At 48.5% G+C, this 19,722-nt stretch overlaps 2 protein-coding genes across 3 annotated transcripts in view; both read right to left on the bottom strand.

Annotated features, from left to right (window-relative positions):
- Tatdn2 (TatD DNase domain containing 2) overlaps positions 1–594 on the bottom strand; it is a 32,614-nt gene extending 32,020 nt beyond the window's left edge. The window contains exon 1 of one of the 2 annotated variants that reach the window (XM_021164757.2): positions 48–594. The gene's annotated coding sequence lies outside the window, so the exon portion shown is untranslated. The remainder of the gene's footprint in view (positions 1–47) is intronic. The other variant, XM_029478385.1, reaches the window with a different exon arrangement.
- Positions 595–2,649: 2,055 nt separating this feature from the next.
- Irak2 (interleukin 1 receptor associated kinase 2) overlaps positions 2,650–19,722 on the bottom strand; it is a 57,543-nt gene continuing 40,470 nt past the window's right edge. Inside the window, exons 9-13 of the mRNA XM_021165133.2 lie at positions 17,924–18,119; positions 14,566–14,628; positions 10,328–10,528; positions 6,243–6,531; positions 2,650–3,821 (exon numbers count right to left, since the gene is read on the bottom strand). Coding sequence (XP_021020792.1) covers positions 3,709–3,821; positions 6,243–6,531; positions 10,328–10,528; positions 14,566–14,628; positions 17,924–18,119 — 862 coding nt within the window. The 3' untranslated portion in view covers positions 2,650–3,708. The remainder of the gene's footprint in view (positions 3,822–6,242; positions 6,532–10,327; positions 10,529–14,565; positions 14,629–17,923; positions 18,120–19,722) is intronic.

Raw genomic sequence — 19,722 nt, 5'->3', positions numbered from 1 at the left:
GCCGCCGGGAAGCCGCTAGGGCAACGGCGGGAATCGGCCCCACTGACCTTTCCCGTTCCTGTCGTCTGCCCATTCCAATGCTGCGGACTTCGGGGACGCCACAGCGCTCCGAGAAGCGTCCGCGGGCCGAGCGCCGAGCCCGAACGACGCGCAGCCCAAGTCCGCGAGCGCGGCTGTCAACAGCGCGCCACTCCCGAGACGCCGAGGCGCTTCCGGCGCGGCGCGGCGAAGCGTTCTGCCTTCCGAAGCCCCGCGCGGGAGGCCGAGCGCGTGCGGAGCCGCCTTTTGGGCCGCACGCGCCCGCAGGCCCCGGACGCCAAGGGCGGGCCGCGGGCGGGGTGGCCGCTCGCCTCCCGCCGCCCCGTCCCGCCCCGGGCCTGAGGAAGCCACTGGCCTCCGGAGCCGCGCGCCGGAAGTCACCTCCGCTCCTCCAGCTGACCCGGCCCAGCGCCGCACCGCGCCCTCATCCAAGGCCTCGGCCCCGCCGCCTACTCCGCAACCTCGGCGTCAGCTCCGCGGAACCTGCCCTGCGGCCGGCTGCCGGCGTGCGGCAGGGGCGGAGACGGCGCCAGGGACGGCGCCGATTGCTCCAACGGGAGAGGGGCGTGACTCCGGGCAAGACGGAGCGCTCCTGTTGGTCCGACGTTCTGGGGCGTGCCCCTGCGCCTCACGAAGCTCTGTGGTTGGTTGGGAGCGATGTGGGGCGGAGCTTCTCACGTGGCCCTGGATCCGCGCGAGGGGCCTGTGGGGACGCCCAGGACCCGAAAATACCGATGGAGGGTGACTGGGCGGGCCTCTTGGTACCGGACGCGCGTGCCAAACATTGTCACTCACCCACCCACCCATCCCCCTCCCTTTTTTTTTTTTTTTTTTAAACAACGCAGGAAACTGTGGCTCGATAAAAACCAAGCGACACACCCAGAAAGTGACGGAATTGGGGTTAGAAGGCACAAGCCATACACACACAAAAAACAGAACCAGGCCTGCCGGATAGACCTGTAAAACCAACTGCTCAGGAAGAAGAGGCAGGAGGATTGACAAATTAAAGTCCAGCCTAGACGTTTTAGACCCTGACTACAACTAAAAAAATTTTAATGGCGGGGGGTGGGGAGAGCAGAGAGGAGCCTGAAGCAGCCATGGTAGCTCACGTTGAGAATTCCATTTGGGTCGCTGAGGCTGGGGAACTGCTGAGTTGGGATAGCTAATGAGTTCCGATCAACCTAGGCTTCCGAGTGAGACCAAAAGAAAAAGTGAGACCAAAAGAAAAAGAAAAGAAAAAAAAAAGAGAGAGAGAGAGAGAAAAGAAGACATAATACCAACCTGTAACCCCACATCAAGAGAGCCGTAGGCCAGAGGATCCAGAGTTCAAGGTCACCTCCTAACTTCTTGAGACCCTGTTTCAAACCTTCCCACACCAACCCCAGAAAAGGTAATGACTGCAGCTCAATAGCAGAGCACTTACAGGAGAAGCAAGCTTTTGATCCTAATCTCCAAATAACCCAGGTGTCACGCAAGCCTGTAAGTAATCGCAGCCCTCCGGAGGTGTTGGAGGGGAGGGTCAGGAATTCCAGACCAGCCTGTGACACTTAAAATGCCCCCCGCCCTGACCAAAACAGTAAAGAAAAAAGTTTGTCCTACTACTTAAAGAAAGTCCTTCATTCCCAGACTGCTCTTGGCCCAACAGCTGTGGCGGCAAGAACTAAAAGCTCTCCACACTCAGCTGGCCTTTACTGTTTTTTTTTTAATTACCCAATGCAGGAGCCAAGCCCATGGAATAGCGCCTCCCATACTCAGAGTCTTCTGTCTTCAGTTCATCCTCTCGGTAAACTCCCTCATAGTCACAGCCAGAGCATATCTAACTCCTAGACGGTTGTTAACCCAAGTTCACAGTGAAGGTTAACCATCCCAGAAGCCATCTCTTTTTTTTTGTGGAGTTTTTTTTTTTTTTTTTTTTTTTTTTTTTTTGGGGGGGTGTCGTTTTGTTGTTTTGGTTTGATTTGATTCTTTCAAGACAGGCTCTCTCTGTGAAATCCTGACTGTCATAGAACTAGCTCTGCAGACCAGGCTGGTCTCAAATTTATAAAATTCTGCCTGCCTCTGCCTCCCAAGTGCTGGGATTAGAGACACGCGTATGCTGCCACCACCACCTGGCAACCATCCCTATTTGTAACAGTAAAAATAAAAGCAACTTTAATATTCATGAAGGGTTATACAAGTGCCCCAAGCCCTGCAAAGGTGCTATTGCTGATAAAACCCTCCCTAAAGTGACAATGTACTAAATCACTGGCCACAACCATGAAGTCCTAAGTTCAAATACCAGGACCCACATAAAAGCTGGCTGTACAGCAAGGGTATATACAATCTAAGCATTTCTACATCGACAGAGATGGGCCAGCTAGCCTTGTGTAAATACATACATACATACATACATTCATACATACCTTGTGGAAGAAGGATTGAAAACCTAAGTCTTCTCTTGAGCTCCATACGCACATGGTTGTATGCATACCACATGCACATACATAAATATGCATACACACATTGTACAAACAATAAATACAGAAATGAAAGCAAAAGCAAGAATCCTTGAGCCAAACATATTCGGTACACAAATTCACCCAGACACAAAATTATAAGACAGCTGCTAGATTACAAACATTTTTATTTTGTCACTATAATGGAATTTTTTTTTAAATAGTGAATTAGAAATAGCTTTGTTTTACAAAACAGGTTTGCAACATGACTTTTCAAAAACATATTCACTTCATAAACATTTTCTATATGGCAAAACCATGAACTACACACCTTTTACTTCATTGAGAACACAGAACAGATACATTTTCAAAGTGCTTCTGTAGCCGCTGCACCCATCCTCCCAAGAGCTGAATAGAGCAGCTCTGTTCTTCCCCAGGGAGAACAGAGCAGGGTTATCTTACAAGGATACTGAGCTACCACCCACCAAGTGATTGACTTAACTAGCAGCAGAATCAAGCATGAGACTGTTTCCCATGCTTCTTCACCCAGCTATAAATAACTCACAACCTCTGAGTCTCCATTAAAATAAATATGGGCGTGATGGGAGGTCGAAGGTGAAAAGCAGGCAGTTCCTAAATACCGGTGGCTTACAGGATCACCAACTGAAGAAGGAGAAAGCCTACGGAGTCCTTTGCCAACTGTCCTGCTTTTGCAGTCCTGAACTTGAGAACTGAGTCAACCATTGCTGAGACGCTGGCTGTAGGTCTTTTAAGAAGTGGGAATTTGCAGAAAGCTGTCTACAAATATGACCGACAGATGATAACTTTGGAAAACGCCACGGATGCTGTAGGATTGCTCTGTCCATTGTGGAGAACTAAGAGGTTTTGGGGTAACAGCATCTCTTGGGGTGGTCAACAACGTGGGTTCCACAAAAGCCACCCAAATCCTTGGATCACATACAAGGTGTTCCACTTCACAGCCCTCTAACTAAGACGATTCCGAGAGGAGGAGCGCTTCCTGGATATGGTGTCTGTGTAAGCTGAGGTCCCCTACCCCCCCCCCCCCCCCCCCCCCCCCCGCAACTCAACTCTGATGAAACCATGTTTCCTTCTGTTCAGGCTGATGTTTGGGTTGTGTGGGTCTCAACAGACCTTGGGCAGCCAAAGACCTCTTCCCTGCCTGGACATTTGTCTGTCCAGTTAAGAATAAGGGTCTTCAGCTGTGCGCTGGTCATCAGGGTCCAAAGAGCTCGCTGCTGTCCAGTCTCTCTTCTTTGTAGAGTAGGATGTTCTCCATCAGTTTCCTTTTGGCTTCATTAATCTCAATTTTCCATGAAGTCTCTGTAGCTGATGTTTAGCAGAAAACAGAGAGAGTACCTTCAGCAAGTGTTGCCGTTAAAATTCGCTGAGTCAGACCTTATCAGAGTCTCATGCCAAGTTTGTGAAACAGGCCCAAATACAAGTAGCATGTCATAGCTTATGCCGTTGCAGGGAAGTCTGCACCCTCCCCCACAGACACTATAACACTCCGGCTCCCCCAATCCCCACCACACATATACACCTTTTCCACAAAGAAGAGGCTCCCATATTCCTCCACAGTCATGGGAGAAGTGTGGCCATCAACAATAATGATAGCGGTTTCTGTTATGAAGTATAATGCCGCGAGGGGGGTACCTGGTGGGCTCATGACAAATCACCCCCCCGAGAAGTTACACCAAGCGACAAATCTGGTATAAGGGGATTTATTTGGGGGAAGGGGGAGAGTGAGGACCCAGAGAAGGGGAAGAAGCAGACGAGTAGAGAGACTGTCCAGAAACACATGGTAACAGAGAGAGAAAGGAGAAAGAGCGGTATAGTGGGCAATCCTTGTATACACAGCCCGCACCTGAAGCACCTGGCTGCAGTGGTAAGTGAGGACTGTTGCTAGATCCCTGGGAGGAGCCTGGTGGAATCACCTGTAAGCTAACATCCCTCCTTTTTTCGTTTCATTACAAATGAGGAACTAGAAAAGGGTGATGGTTGGGTAGGAGTCAGGCATTGTGCTCTTTTAACTATTTCCTGTTGACCAAGAGCAATGTCATAACAGGGGACCCTAAGAAAATTGAGATGCTGGCCAAGTCCTGGGAGGGCTGGCTGCTTCACTGCTGTCCGGGCTGTGGGACCATCTAGGGGAAGGAGTGTGCAAGCCCAGTTGGAGCAGTCTGAGAGAGAGGACCAAAGCATCCCTGGGGAGCTGCTCTGGCATATTGGGCCATGTGAAATCTGTCACATGGCATGATTTTATGGTGCCTGTCGCTTAGGTCATAACAGTTTCTAAATTCTCCTTCCTCCCCAATGGAGTGGTCAGAGCCTAGACTATCAGTGAGTCACATTCACAAGGCCTGGTGACGCCTCGTCGAAAAGGCCTCAACTTTTATTTCACTAGGAAGCCTGGCATATTTGGACCCAAGTGTCAGTGATGGAGGGTGTCTTTAGAAGTTATTGGCAAGGAAGAAGAGCAGGCAAGAGGGACCACACAAGGTCCCGCTGGGCCCGGAGAAGTGGTTATAAGTACAACAGGTATGTGTCATGCAGTGTGTTTTTATAACCCACTCTAGAAGGGCATAGTGGCACATATACCTGCAATCCCAAAATAAATAGACAAGGGTTCACGAGATAGCCCAGGTGAGACTCTGTCTCACACTATTTGTTTTTTCCTGTGCTGTGTGTATGTGTGTGCATGCACACATATACCTTTCGTGGGCATGTGCGTACATGACAAGGTGTGTTTGTAGAAGTCAGGGCATCAATCTTCTCCTTTTACCGTGTGATAAACCAGGTTCATAGTCAGGTTGTCAGGCTTTGACGTCAGCACCTTTACCTGCTGGCCATCTTACCAGTCATGTGAGCCTAGCACCTGGGAGGTGAAGGCAGGAGGATCAGGGGTTCAGGGCATCCTCAGCTATATAGGAAGGTCCATATTATTTTAGGCTACACGAGACACACGATCTCTCAAAATTAAAAAAATAATAGATTGCTTATATATATATAAATATTATATATTATATATCCTATATTATATGTGTGTAAATAATATATAATATATATTATATATACATACATATATGTATACACATACACACACACACACACTAAGGCCCTACATCCAGTCCAGCACTGCAAAAATGCATCAAAAAAAATTAAAATCTGGGGACTGGAAAGATGGCTTAGCAGTTAAGAACATTTACTGCTTGGTCGTCCAAAGAACTCAGGTTTGATTCCCAGCACCCACATGTTAGCTCACAGTCGTCTGCAGCTCCAGTGTCAGGCTATCTTTGCCTCTTCAGGTACTGTGTATATGCATTCCACAGATCTACACAGAGACAGAACACCCATACACATAAAATCAGATTTTACACTTAAAAAAAAAAGTAAATATCACTCTCTCTCTCTCTCTCTCTCTCTCTCTGGATCCTGGAAGAAGAAGTAGTGAGCCAGAGGCATGTGTGGAACAAGACTGAGGACCACCACACAGCTGTCCTAGCAAATGGGAAGTAGGTATGACCAAGGCGCAGTACAAAGATGGAGGTGTGAAAGTCTAAGAGGCAGGAGAGTGGTCGGAAACCAATAGTCACTGATGAGCTGAACTTCCTCTCTGTGTGTCCACTGTGCAGTGAATGCCTGAATTACTAACAAAAACCATGAATTAGGAAAAGAGGGGAGGGATGGCCTAAGTTAGGGTCACAGGAGTGACTCAGCATGGGCACCTCACCCCCCCCCCAAGCTTACCGTCCTGGGGTGTCTGTGGGCCTGTGCAAGCCTCTGAGGAGGAGTCGGCCTCCTGGCTCCCACTGGTGGATGGCTGTGCTGCTCTATGTCCCGTGGAGAGTGGAGAGGAGGCAGCCCCTGGACACGATGCCATCATAACCAAAGAAGAGACACTGAGGCTGGAATTGTCAACGTCATCTGTTTCCTCCGGGGTATTGGAAGATGAGCCTGTGGCCTCAGAAACCCTGCTCCAGGGAAGGGACAGCTGCCCTCGGAGCCGCTCCTCCACCCGGGCCAGGGAGACTCGTGCCTTGGAGGAGGAGACAGACAAGCAGCAGATCAGTCGCTGACATTAAAGCTGAAGGGGCTCTAGCAGGGATAAGCACACAAGGCAAACCCAGCCCCTCCCCCAGCAGAGCAAACACTGCAGACAGGTTTTGCCCTTTTACCCCGGTTTCCTCTCTCTTGCTTAACAACCATTACATTCCTAAAGCTGGCCCTCAAGCTATTCCCTTATTTGGTCACTGATTCATTCCTGAGACAAAACACCAAAGTCCAATGATCAAAATTCATTTTTTGGCTAATATGCTCAGTCAGGATATACCAACCCACCCTAGCAGACACATTCCCTCCCCCCAACCCCACACACACCCCTTAAAACCCCCACTCCCACAGAAACACCCTCTCTTGCTTCTCTAGTCTGCTTGCTTTTCTTGCTGCTGCTGCTGCTGCTGCTGCTTTTACAACCTCTCCCACCCCTCACCCCCTGCTTGCTCCGTCTGGGGAAATAAATCTCTTTAGTGCAGAGTGCTTGGTCTGGGAAGGTCTTGCGCCCACGCCGGTCCTTTCAAAAGCTGAAGGCCATCACTTAGTCTCCTGGGAATGTTAATCAAATGCCTGCTGCAGATGAATGTGTGAGCCCAGGCAGTCCAATCACTGCACCCCAGACTTCTGATGGCAATGACTGGGCCAGGTGTGGGCAAGTGTCTGTGACCTTGAGTTGATTGCAGAGCCTTGGGGGCGGGATTACCAGGCAAACGTGCTACATGGAGCTACACTGGGACCTTCTCCCTTGTCTCACGTCTGAGCTAGGAGCTCCTTACACTGCATCCAGGCTTTGAACTCACTCTGTAGCCCAAGCTGGCCTTAAGCAGCGGCTACAACTGCTAGGTCAGCATCCCAGGCCGCTGACCTGCTCGCCATGCATACTGCTCACCCTGAATAAGAACACTTCAATTCCTCGGTGGTGCCTTGCAAAACAATTCAGGGTATGGGCTGGTGAGATAGCACAGTAGGTAAAGATGCTTGCTGCCAAGACTGACAATCTGAGTTCAAGCCCCAGGACCCATATGGTAGAAGGAGAAGTTATCCTTTGACCTTGACATCTGTGTCATGGCATATGTACATGTACACATATATGTACACAAGGATACATACACACACACACACACACACTCTACTTCTGAATTTAATTTTAAAATTCCATGTGAATTCATTTATTTTGCACACAATCACAATAATTCTTTTTCTTTCTTTCCTTTTTTTTTTTTTTTTTTTTTAAATAGTATCTTCCTACAGAGTCCTGGATGTCTGAAACTCACTCTGTAGACAAGGCTGGCTTTGAACCCACAGACATCTGCCTGCCTCTGCCTCCCAAGTGCTGATAGATTAAAGCAGTGTGCCACCACACCCAGCTGCTGTGAACTTTTTTTTATAAATATGAAAGTATCAGAGTCTAATGGGATAAAAGAAGCCTATAATCCTAGAATTTGAGAAGCGGGTGCAGCATCAGAAATTCAGCCACCATGCTAAGTATGAACTTCAAAGCCAGCCAACAGCTATCATCTGAAAAATAGACAAGCAGGCAGATAATAAAGCCAGGGATGTCGGCTCACACTCATAATCCCAGAACCTAGGAGATGGAGGCAGGAGAACTGCCTCAAGTTCAAGGCCACCATGAGCTACAGTGTGAGATCCTGTTAAAAGATAAAAGTTGAAGCAGGGAGAGGCAAGATGAGTCCACCCTAGAAAGGTGCATCCTGCTGAGCCTAGGGAGCTGAGTTCCATCCACAGAATGCACACGGTGGAAGGAAAGAACTGACTCTCACAAGTCCCTACAGAACTTCCATGTACAAGAACACACACAACACACAATAACTAAATAAGACAGTGCACGGCAGAGCAGCCCAGTGGATAGACCTGAAAGAGTTTGCAGGCCATGGATCTTTCAAGCCTGATTGTACTACACTGTGGTTAGTACTCTCTTCTCCTCTCCCCTCCTCCTCTTCTTCCTCTTCCTCCTCCTCCTCTTCCTCTTCTTCCTCTTCCTCCTCCTCTTCTTCCTCTTCCTCCTCCTCTTCTTCCTCTTCCTCCTCCTCTTCTTCCTCTTCCTCCTCCTCTTCTTCCTCTTCCTTTTCCTCTTCTTCCTCCTTCTCTTTTTTCTTTCTTTCTTTCTTTCTTTCTTTCTTTCTTTCTTTCTTTCTTTCTTTCTTTCTATACCTGAACTGTCCTATTCCCTTTAGTATACATGGCAAATGGCTCATCCTTCAAGATCTGGCTCAAATATCAAGTATCCAGATAAAAGTTCAATTAGATACCCAAGAAGCATTTGCCATGCTAAAGATTGCAGTCTTCTGTAGCCCTGTGTAATGCATGGGGTGTGCAAAACTGATGTGTGCATTCCTCAGTCATGTTTTTAAAAGGAGGGGAGATAGGGCTGAGGGCTGCCTTAGAGGTGATGAGTCCTTGCTGCTCCTGCAGAAGACCGGAGTTCAGCTCCCAGAACCCAGAGCAGATGGCTCACAAATACCTGTAACTTCAGCTCCAGGAAACCCAACATATTCTTCTGGCTTCCTTTGGTACCCAAATACACAGAAAACACACACAGTCTTTTAAAAAGGGGGAGGGAGAGGAACTAAACAGATGGCTCATTGGTTAATAGCACTGGCTGCTTCTCCAGTGGACCAAGGTTCAATTCCCAGCACCCATATGGCAGCTTGCAACTGTCGGTAACTCCAGGGGATTTGATGCCCTCTGCTGCCCTACACAGCACCATGCACAAAAGTGATGCACAACCATACATGCAGGCAAGATATCCACACATGAACAAAAGAAAATGATCAATAAAAGGAAGAGAGAATGTAAGAGTGTGTCCTCTTCTTTTAACCCTCTTTCACTGGCTGCAAGGCAGATGCAATGGACTGAGCAACATTGAATCCTGAAATGGAAGCTTTTTAGCCAGCATGGTTAGACTCTGCAGCCCTGGTTACCTGCACCCAAGCCATTAAGCCAAAGGCAGCAAACTTCTGTCTTGCTTAAATCAATGTATTTTGCTATCTCTTCATTTACATCCCTTCACCCAAGCCCTAACTCACACACCAAACCATTGATGGAATGAATGAATAACCGAAGATCTGAATGAAAGTGAGTAGCTGGGGGGGGCGGGGGGAGCGCTGTTTAGATCACACCTGATTGTATCTGCTTGTATACTGCTCTTCTGAAATCCTTAGTGACCTGTAAAATCCTACTGGGCCTCCAGAGCCTTTAAGTCTGTGTTTAGTTCCCTGCCAGGCTAGACGTAGAGTCCTGTCATACACCATCCCAGTGCCTACCACACAGACAACTCTCATGCAAAGACTAGGAACTCCAAGATAGCAGGACAGGAATGGCTTGCTCAGACAGACTGCTCCTCTGTAGTTAGAGAGAGGATTTGGGGCACTCATTCCAGCTCAGCTTAGGACCATGTGAGTAACTCCAAGTCATTCTCTCCAAAAGGGTGAAGGAAATGCCACGGGGCAGTTACAGACCAGGAGAGAAAGCAGGCCAAGGGAAGACAGGAAGAAATGGGCTCCCACAAGAGGCTCGGGCCAGATACCCAACCCTAGGGTCCCCCATGCCCCACAGAGCAACCCTGATTTCTAGGTTCCATCCTGTGCTCCCTGCAGCCTAGCCAGACACACCCACCCTCAGGGTCCCGCATGACCCACACTGCAACCCTGATTGCTGCAATGGCCCCAGTGGGTTTTACTGTGAAAGATCAAAGCTAAACTCCGGCTTACTGCAGCCCCAGACGCGAGGCTTCCTAGGTAAGACAGCAGAGAGCTCACCTCCTCCACGCTGGCATTGCGCCTCCGCAGGCAGACACTCACAGCGGTGGCCCAGGCTTCCTCACAGGCCTCAGGCAGCAGCCCTGCCCTCCTCTCCACATGCCTCTGGCAGATCTCTTTCACCACTGCCTTCCCCATGCCGGTCTTCTTGGAGCAGACTGAGGAAGTACTGCTGGGAATCTCACTGAGAAGCAAATCCTTCTATGGGAAGAGAGGGAGGAAGTCCAGGTGAGAGGCTGGGTGTGGCAAGGTGTGCAAAAGGCACTCACCCACTGGAGAACGCACTGGGCACTCCCTAGGACAGCACAGCTGAACTGGAGTGGCGTCGCCTGTTCCACCCAAGTCAGTGGCTCCATCAGAAAATGGAAACATGAAACTCCTGGGTATATTCCTGGGTATAGCACAAATATGCACCCAATAATGGACCCACAGCGCAAAATAGGACACCAGATAGAAAAATACTCAATAGCCCACTTCCAATAAATGTCTTCCATTTGTAAAATATATGCACAGCAAATACTAATAACCATCATTTGCATAGCACTTAACCACGTGCCTAACATTATAATCTAATCTTTTTTTTAAAAGATTGTCGGCCGGGCGGTGGTGGCGCACGCCTTTAATCCCAGCATTCCGGAGGCAGAGGCAGGCGGGTTTCTGAGTTCGAGGCCAGCCTGGTCTACAGAGTGAGTTCCAGGACAGCCAGGACTACACAGAGAAACCCTGTCTCGAAAAACAAAAACAAAAACAAAAAAAAGATTGTCATTTTTATTCATTTATAAATGAGTGTGTGCATGGTAAGGACATGTGAGTACAGATACCCTCAGAAGAGGGTGTCAGATTCTCTGGACATGGAGTTACAGGATCCAGGTCGTAAGCCACTGGACGTGGGTTCTGGGAACTAAACTCAGGTCCTCTGCAAGAACGGTTGTATGCATTATTAACCACTGAGCCATCTCTCCAGTCCCAATTTAATCTTATTTTTTTAGGATATGTATGTATGTATATATGTATGTATGTATGTGTAGCTGTGTATTTGTCGAGTGTGTGAGTGTCTGCAGAAGCCAAAAGGCAGCATCAGATCTCCTGTAGCCAGAGTCACAGAAGGTTGTGAGCCACCTGACGTAGATCCTGGGATCTGAACTCAGGCCCTCTGCAAGTGCCCTTAACTGCAAAGTCATCTCTCCAGCCTCATGAATTCATCTTATTACCATGTACACAGGCCCTTTTTGTTTCTGCTGATATAGCAATGCATGTGATAGTCTTGCAATGAACTGGGACAAAAAGCAGCAGGTCCCCAAAGGTCACCCTTGACTGTACCCACTCTGTGGAAATGGGAGTCACAAGCATTACCAACTGTAAGCAGCTTTTCCGAGAGAATCGACATGAAGGGAGAGAGCTGGGGACCTAGCAGGAGGGGCTGTAAGCATCAACAGGGGCAAAGCAGGATCCCAAGGGGTCAGAGCTGCCTCTTTCAAAAGGGCATTTGAAATGTCTTACCAAGAAATAAGCAAGTACGACAGCAAACAAACAAAACAAAACAAAGTGCATGCATGTGATTGCTGCTCAGGACTGATACCAGAGTGCCAGGAATCATGCCACCTCCACACAAAGCAAGAACAGAGTCAGGAACAAGAGAGTAGCTCATTTATGAGGTCAAGGCTGTAGCCCAGTTGGTCCTCTGCTTATATAGCAGGCTCAAAGCCAGGTAGACAGACAACGGTGCTGTGTGCCTTCAATCCTAACACTTAGAAAGTAGAGGCAGGAGGATCAGGAGTTCAAAGTCAATCCCTACATTTGTTGTATCAAATTGCTGTATATTTATTTGTTTTTAGTGTATATATATATATATATATATATGTGTGTGTGTGTGTGTATATATATATTTATATATATCCATGTGTATATAAATATGTCCATATTTATAATTATATATTATAAGACACACAGCATTTTAAAGCTGATTTGACAACACACACCTGTAACCCCAGCACTCTACAGAGACTGAGGAAGAGGTCTGTAAATTCAAGGCAAGCCTGAGTTACATAGTGAGGCTTGGTTTTGCCACCTAAAATGCATCCCTACCTAGTCTCTGTCCCTTGGTCCACTCTAGTCACCCACTCAGCCAATCCTTCCTCTACAAGGCCTTCATCTGCCTCCAAACACAACTGGCAAAAAAAGTCAATGAAATGATTTCCTAAAGATATTGTGCTATAGTCATAGACCAATGCCTGCCCAACTATCACCAGAGAGACACATCAGGCAACTGATGGGAACAGATGCCTAACACTAGGCTGAGCCAGGGAAACCCCACAGAAGAAGGGGGCGGAAGAATTGTGGGAGCCAGAGGGGTTGAGGAGACCATGGAAACAGGGTTCACAGAATCAACTAAGCTGGGCTGACATGGGGCTTACTAAGACTGAAGTGACTTTCACGGACCCTGCATGGGTCTGTGCTAGGTCCTCTGCATATTATATACCTTTTGCTTGTGTAGCTTGGTGTGCTTGTGGGTCTCCTAACAATGGGAGTGAGGGCTATCTCTGACTCTCTTGCCTGCCCTTGGGACCCTTTTTCCTCCCACTAGGTTACCACATCCAACCTTACTATTACAGTTTGCATCTAGTTTTATTAAATCATGTTGCTATAGTCTTGTTCGGTTGATATCCCTGGGAGGCCTGCTGGGACGTTTTTGTTTTATTTTTCCAAGGGAAATTGAGGATGAGTGGTTTTGGGAGAGAGGAGGTAGGTGGGACTGGAAGGGATTGGGGAGGGGAACTGCAGTTGGGGATGTAATATAAAAGAAGAATTAAAAACAATTTAAAAGATAAAAAACGAGGCAAGAGTGGTGTCATTAGGCCTAGGTTCCTGCTCACAGGAAGCTAAGGCAGGAAGATCGCTTGAGCCCAGGAGTTCAAGGCTAGCTGGGCAATAGAATTTTATCTCAGAGGGAGAAATAAAAATGCAAGCCCCAGGGGGCTGGCAAGATGGCTCAGCGGGAAAGAGCGCTGACTGCTCTTCCTGAGTTCAAATCCCAGCAACCATATGGTGGTTCACAACCACCTATAATGAGAACTGACACCCTCTTCTGGTGCACCTGACAACAGCTACAATGTACTTATGTATAATAATAAATAAATAAAATAATAAATAAAATCTTAAAAAAAAATGCAAGCCCCACTGTGCCTCTGTTTCCCCATCCAGTGGGTAGGTAGTTTCAGGATCTGGGAACACAACATGCCTGACACCATCAGAGATTCAATACCTAGAAGTAAAGATGGCTAAGGGTGCCATGGCGTTTCTAGCACTCACTGGGGTCCAGAAAAGCATGAGCTTTTAACTATTTATCTTTGGGGAAACTTAGCCTTTAACCCCGAGCAGTTGAGGAAGAGGAAATCGGCTTGTAACAGTTAAAGCACATGAGTGGTTTGCAGAGAGAGACAAGTTACCACAAAGAAAGGGGATCCAGAGGCAGTTTCCAGAGCCCCACCCTTGAGACCCTCCAGGGAAGAGAGATCTTATCTGTAGCCAGCAACAGCATCTGCTACTGGCAGTGAGTTTACAGTGTGGGGAGCTTGACTCTATTGTCAGGACTGTGTACAGGCTAGGACAAAGTATCCTTGACAGAAGCATCAACCAGGAACCTAGGCGAGGTTCAAGAGCCAACTCCCAGGACCCAGGAAATGTGAAGGAAAATTAGAGCAAGCGACTAGTGAGTGAAACCACAGGACAAAATGGCAATCGGGGGTGGGGTGGGGGTGGGGGTGGGGGGAGGGACAACCCCCCCTATTTGATTAGCAAGGACTCACCAAAGAAAGGAAGGCAGACTGAGACAGAGGAAGAGACTCACTCAGAGGGCTGCAGCTGACTGTGTGGCACAAGTCTGTAATCCCAGAACTCAAAAAAAGACGGAGGCAGGAGGATGACCAAGAACTCAAAGCCATCCTAGACCATAATGTAAGATCAACACCCCCCCAACATATACATAACCCCCCCAAAAAAAAAGAAAAGAAAGAAAAGAAGAAGAAAACTAAGACTAGAATGAGGCTTAGCAGTTGCATACACACAGCAACGCCAGTTGCTGTGCTTCTAAAGTGGCAGTGTGGGAAGATGTCGTGGATGCCGAGAACTCTGGTCTGAGGCCTGAGAACTTTGCATGTGGTGGGGAAGGCCCTCCCTGCCCACATGGACGTGTGCCCAAGGATACCAGCCAACCAACCCGAAGTGACTGGATCTCTTACCAGGTAAACTGGACTGCGGTCCTTGTCCATTGCAGGGATGCCGGTGAGGACCTCGGCCAATACCTGGGTAGGAGAGAACACAGAGTTGACACACACAGTCAGCAAAAGACTTAGACAATGATAAAGGCTTCATCTTTTCTGATATTATTATTGTTAATATTATTATTATTACGTTTATTTATTTATTGAGTGTGTGTGTGTGTGTGTGTGTGTATGTGTGTTGGTATTCACCCGCCATGGCACTTTCGAAGAGGTCAGAAAGCAACTTGTGAGAACTGGAGCTCTCCTCCCACTGCGTGGGTCCCCAGGCTGGAGCTCAGGTTGTCAGGCTTGGCAGCAAGCACCTTTTCCCACTGAGCCATGTTGACAGCCCCTTTTTCTTGTTTTGGTTTGGTTTGGTTGGTTGGTTGGTTGATTGATTGTTTCGAGACAGGGTTTCTCTGTGTAGCCTGGAACTCACTCTGCAGACCAGGCTGGCCTCAAACTCAGAAATCAGCCTGCCTCTGCCTCCCAAGTGCTAGGATTATAGGCATGCGCCACCACTGCCCGGCCCTTTTCTTGTTTTTTTTTTTTTGTTGTTGTTGTTTTGTTTTTGTTTTATTTTGTTTGTTTTGGTTTGGTTTTTGGTTTGTTTTTGTTTTTGTTTTTTCTTTTTTTTTAAGACAGGGTCTTTTGACATTACTCTGTAGCTGAGGGTGGCCTTGAGTTCCTATTGTCTTGCCACCCCACCAGGATCCCCCCCATCCCCCCACACCCCCCTACTTCACTCACTCACAGAGGAACACAGCCCTGAGCCAATACCCAGGTGGGAAACTGTGATATGTACCTGTGCGAAGAGCAAGCCTGCCGTTCCAGTTCATGGGTTTCTCAGCAGTGTAAAAGATTCAGGAGTGAGCCAAGTGGTGGTGGCGCACACCTTGAATCCCAGAACTCAGGAGGCAGAGACAGGTGGATCGATCTCCACCCGCTCGAGGCCAGTCCGGCCTATAGAGCTAGTTCTAGGATAGCCAAGGCTACCCAAAGAAACTCTTGTCTCAACAAACAAACAAACAAAAAATAAAACTACAGACATGGGAGACAGACACAGAAGCCTGGGCTTCCAGTCCAGCTCTGCACAAGAAGTGAGTCCCAGGGCTGGGAACTGAAACTTGGGCCAGAGTCTGCATGTGTCACGTGGGGTAGAGCAGCTATGCTGTGGGATGAACAATGGTGTTCACGGAACCGTGACAACAGTGGCCAGGAGGGGGCAGCACAGGGCCCTCCACAGAAAAGGGTCTACAGTCAGTTGAGAAGGAGCGGTCAGCAAGGTCTTTGCAGGAAGGGACAGAGGAAAACAAATCAAGAGATAGACATCTCCTCTGTCTCAGTCATGTGATTCCGGAAGGAACAAGTCTCTGACAAGGGTCACTTAGTGAGCATAAAAACACTGAGACACAGCGGGCAAGATGAGGTACTGGCGTGCAGGCCAGACTACTAGAGTTCAATCCCACAAGGTGGCAGGAGAAAGGCCACAACTCCAAATAGTTATTCTCTGACCTCCACATGCAGTATGGCATGTGCACACCTGCACACACATGCACACGCACACGCACACGCACACACACGCACATAGGCACAAACATGCACACATGCACACACTCACACTAATACTACAATACCCATATATACACATATAACTCAGTCTGCCTCCTCTCCCAGAGAGCCACTGATTCTCCAAGTAGGGCTGCTTAGCCTCACTGAAGCACTCACAGGAAACTCTAGGGGGGGATGGAATGGGGGAAATGGGAGCCAGCAGAGTGGCCAGCCAGGGGCAGAAGGAAACTGAATCTGGAACACAGAGGTCCACTTGAGGGCAGAAGGTGGCCCCGTGAGGGCTTCAGAGGCAGATGTGAACAGACAGAAGACTGTGGTCACAGAGAGGAAGGTCAGAGTTCAAGACAGGGAGGAAGGCAGATGCAAAGCCCTGAGCACAACAGGCAACAAACTGTGCATCTCGGGTCACATTCCCAATGCTGTGGAACATTCTGTGGTCCTGTGCAACACTGAGTTGGACAGACAGACAGCAAGAAAACCAGGCTCTGCTGTCAAGTGGGGTTGGGGAGGCTTGCATAACCTTCTCTGCTGGGTTCACAACAACCAGGTCACAGGGTCAGCACCCTATTAAGTCTGGAATGAAAAGCCCGCTTGGCTTCGCTCCACAGTATCTTCCAAACCTATCTGCCCTCTCAGCCCTTTTAACACATCCATCCTGCAGACATCAACAGGAGTCAGTGTGTCCTAAAGATGAACTGAGCAGACTCTCAGGCTCAGACTACAGACGCTTTACAGTGTGCCCTGAGCACCCGGCACCCGGTCCTGAAGCAGGGTATGCAGGAGAGATGAATGGTCACCGATGGAAGAGTGATGAAGAAATGTGACAGAGAAATAGGTGGTAGGCCAACAGTGTGGACGGGAAGAAGGAAGTCGAGAGATAACATCCGCAGCCCACAGAATCACCAACCATGCACAGTTTCTGTATATACCTTTTTACCTTTTTTAAGAGTTTCTGAGACAAGGTTAAGTTGACCTAGAACTCATTATGTAGCCCAGGCTAGCCTGAACTAAAAGCAATCTTCCTGCCTTGACCTTCCAAGTGCTGGGATTACAGACATCTACCCCCATGCCGAGCTATGTAAACCTTTTTAACCATGAAAATCACTTATAACTCAGAAGCCATGATAGACCATGGAAGTTAGGCCTGGTTGCACACAGCTGCAATTCCAGCACTCAAAGGACTGAGGCAGGATCGTGGTTGGTGGCTAGGCTGGACCACAGGGACCCAGTGACACCTTATTGCAGAAATTTGGGAAGTATGGCTCAGTGGTAGAACACATGTCTTGCATGTCTGAGAGCCTGGGTTTATTTCCGGTACCAAAAATGGGGGTGGGGGGGCAAGTTAGGGACATATGTCAGTCCATAAATGGTCACCTTGTGAACATAGGACTTGAGAGCTCAGATCCTGAGATTCTCATATACAAATGCCAGATGTTGTGGTATGCACTTGTAATTCAAGCACTGGGGAGACCGAGACAGGAGGATCCTTGGGGTTCACTGGTTAGTCTAGCCTTAACTCGTGAGCTTCAGGGCCATGAGAGAGCCAATCCCAAAGGCAGTCGATACTACCTGAGCGTCTCACTTGAACTACACCCCCATCCCACACCCCACACATAATGCACACCCACGGATTAAGAGCAAGTGAAATAAACGGTTTTCAAAGATGCCTTTGTCTCGGATCTGGCCTGGAGGCCACAGTCCAGCAGCCTCTGCTGTAGCTCCACACAAGCCCCATGCTTACAGCCAGCCTGTGGGCAATGCTTACAATTCCACAGCTGAAGATGTCCACCTGCTTGGTCAGCTGCCCCACTCTGATGAAGTTTTCCGGCAGATATGCAGCTGAGGCCTGGAACAGGTGAGTCTTCATGACGGTATATTTGGTCTTTTTGTTGTCGGGACAAGGATGAGCCACCGGATGAGCCAGTCTGGGGTTAAGATGCTGGTCCAGCAAGACATTGGCACTGCGGGAAAGCAAGTGAAGAGAACCTTTGAATTCTGAAAAGAAGAGGTTGCTGTGGAGACACACTGGCCAAACAAGTTAGCACTGGGCAAGCGTCAGCCCTGCGAATGGTGGAGGGGAGGCACTCACAGAAGACACTCAACATGAAATAGCCAGCCATAAATGGGTGGGGCCTTGGAAACCCACTCACTCCATTATATGGAAATGGAACTGAAAATTGGCCTAGTTGCCCCAGGAATATGCAGGAAATGCAGACTTCTACTCTCCACAGATGCCAGCCCTGGTCAGCCCCTCCGCTCATCAGGTCAAGCCCGCTGCTCATTCTGGCCTAGACTCCTCTAAAGCTGTTCCCATTACAAGCTCTGGCCTCACTGGGGCAAACCCAGACACTGGCATCCTTTATAAACCCAGTTACATCCTTTGTAACTCAGTTTGCTCAGGTTGTAGGGAAGGGGAACATTTTTTTTTTAATTTTTAAAAGGAGAAGTGAAAATATACTTTGATCCAGTCATAATTGGAGGGAGAGAAAATTCTCAGAGAGAGAATTCCTGGGGGGGGAAGGGGGCATGCATGCCACATCTTGCCAGGGGAGCTCAGTGGGAAGTTTTGCAGGCTCTCTCCTTCCATCATTTAGATTCAAGGGATCAAACTCAGGCCATCAAGGCCTGGCAGCGAGCATTTTCACCCCCTGAGCCATCTCACTGGTCCACCGAGCAGTATTTGAAAAAGAAGACACCAGGTCAGGCACAGTGGCAGCTCACCTATAATCCCCAGCACTTGGGAAACTAAGATAGAGTTGCTGGAAGTTCGAGGCCAGTGTAGGCTACGTAGTGAGCTTCAGGTCAGCCTGGGCTACACTGGTAAGTTAGAGGCCAGTTCTGCTCAACAGCAAGACTTTGTCTCAATAAACAAACAAAAAAAAAGTTTAAAAATTCTTTTTATAATAGCCAGCAACTCCAATATCTACTATCAGGAGTATCTAAATAAGTGTGAACAAGCCGCTTCACCGCAAGGTTAAGAAATCACAACAAGCCGTGAAACCTTGCAACATGGGGAGGCAGAGGAGGAACTGAGAGCCGTGAAACCATCCAGTCTTAGGGGTGAGGATTTGTGTGGGAGGACGATGCAGCTGGATGGTGGAACACGCCCAGGGTGATGGGGCCATCAAATGCAAGTCAGGAGAGGAAAGAAGAAAGGGCTTTTGAGCTGGCTTGTACCACAGGGGAGGGAACCTTGAGGAACCACAAGACCTCTATGGTTGTGCAGCTGGTTCTGCTAAATGCCTTGGACTCTTGGAATCTCTCCCGTGATGGCAGTTCTCTAGTTCTTGGAAATCTGACACTAAGATGCGGGGGATAGGAAACCTGGAAACCTCCCTGACAAGGTCTATCACTAACAGACAAGCAAGGCAGGCACTGAGCAAAGTTCAAATAGGGAGCTCAAATCCCAAGGCTGGGCACAGATCCCAGATGGAGTGCAAGCCGGCTCACTCCTGAGTAGATGGTCAAATGTTTAGGGTGCTGTGGCCTGCGGGGAAACTAACCCAGAAAGGCCACAGACAAAGTGACAGCTTCATACCTCAGAAATACTGGATTTTTTTTTTT

This window comes from Mus caroli, chromosome 6, assembly GCF_900094665.2.
Source record: "Mus caroli chromosome 6, CAROLI_EIJ_v1.1, whole genome shotgun sequence".
Lineage (NCBI taxonomy): Eukaryota > Metazoa > Chordata > Mammalia > Rodentia > Muridae > Mus > Mus caroli.
Note: the sequence above shows the minus strand (reverse complement) of the source record. Positions and strands in the feature narration are given on the sequence as shown.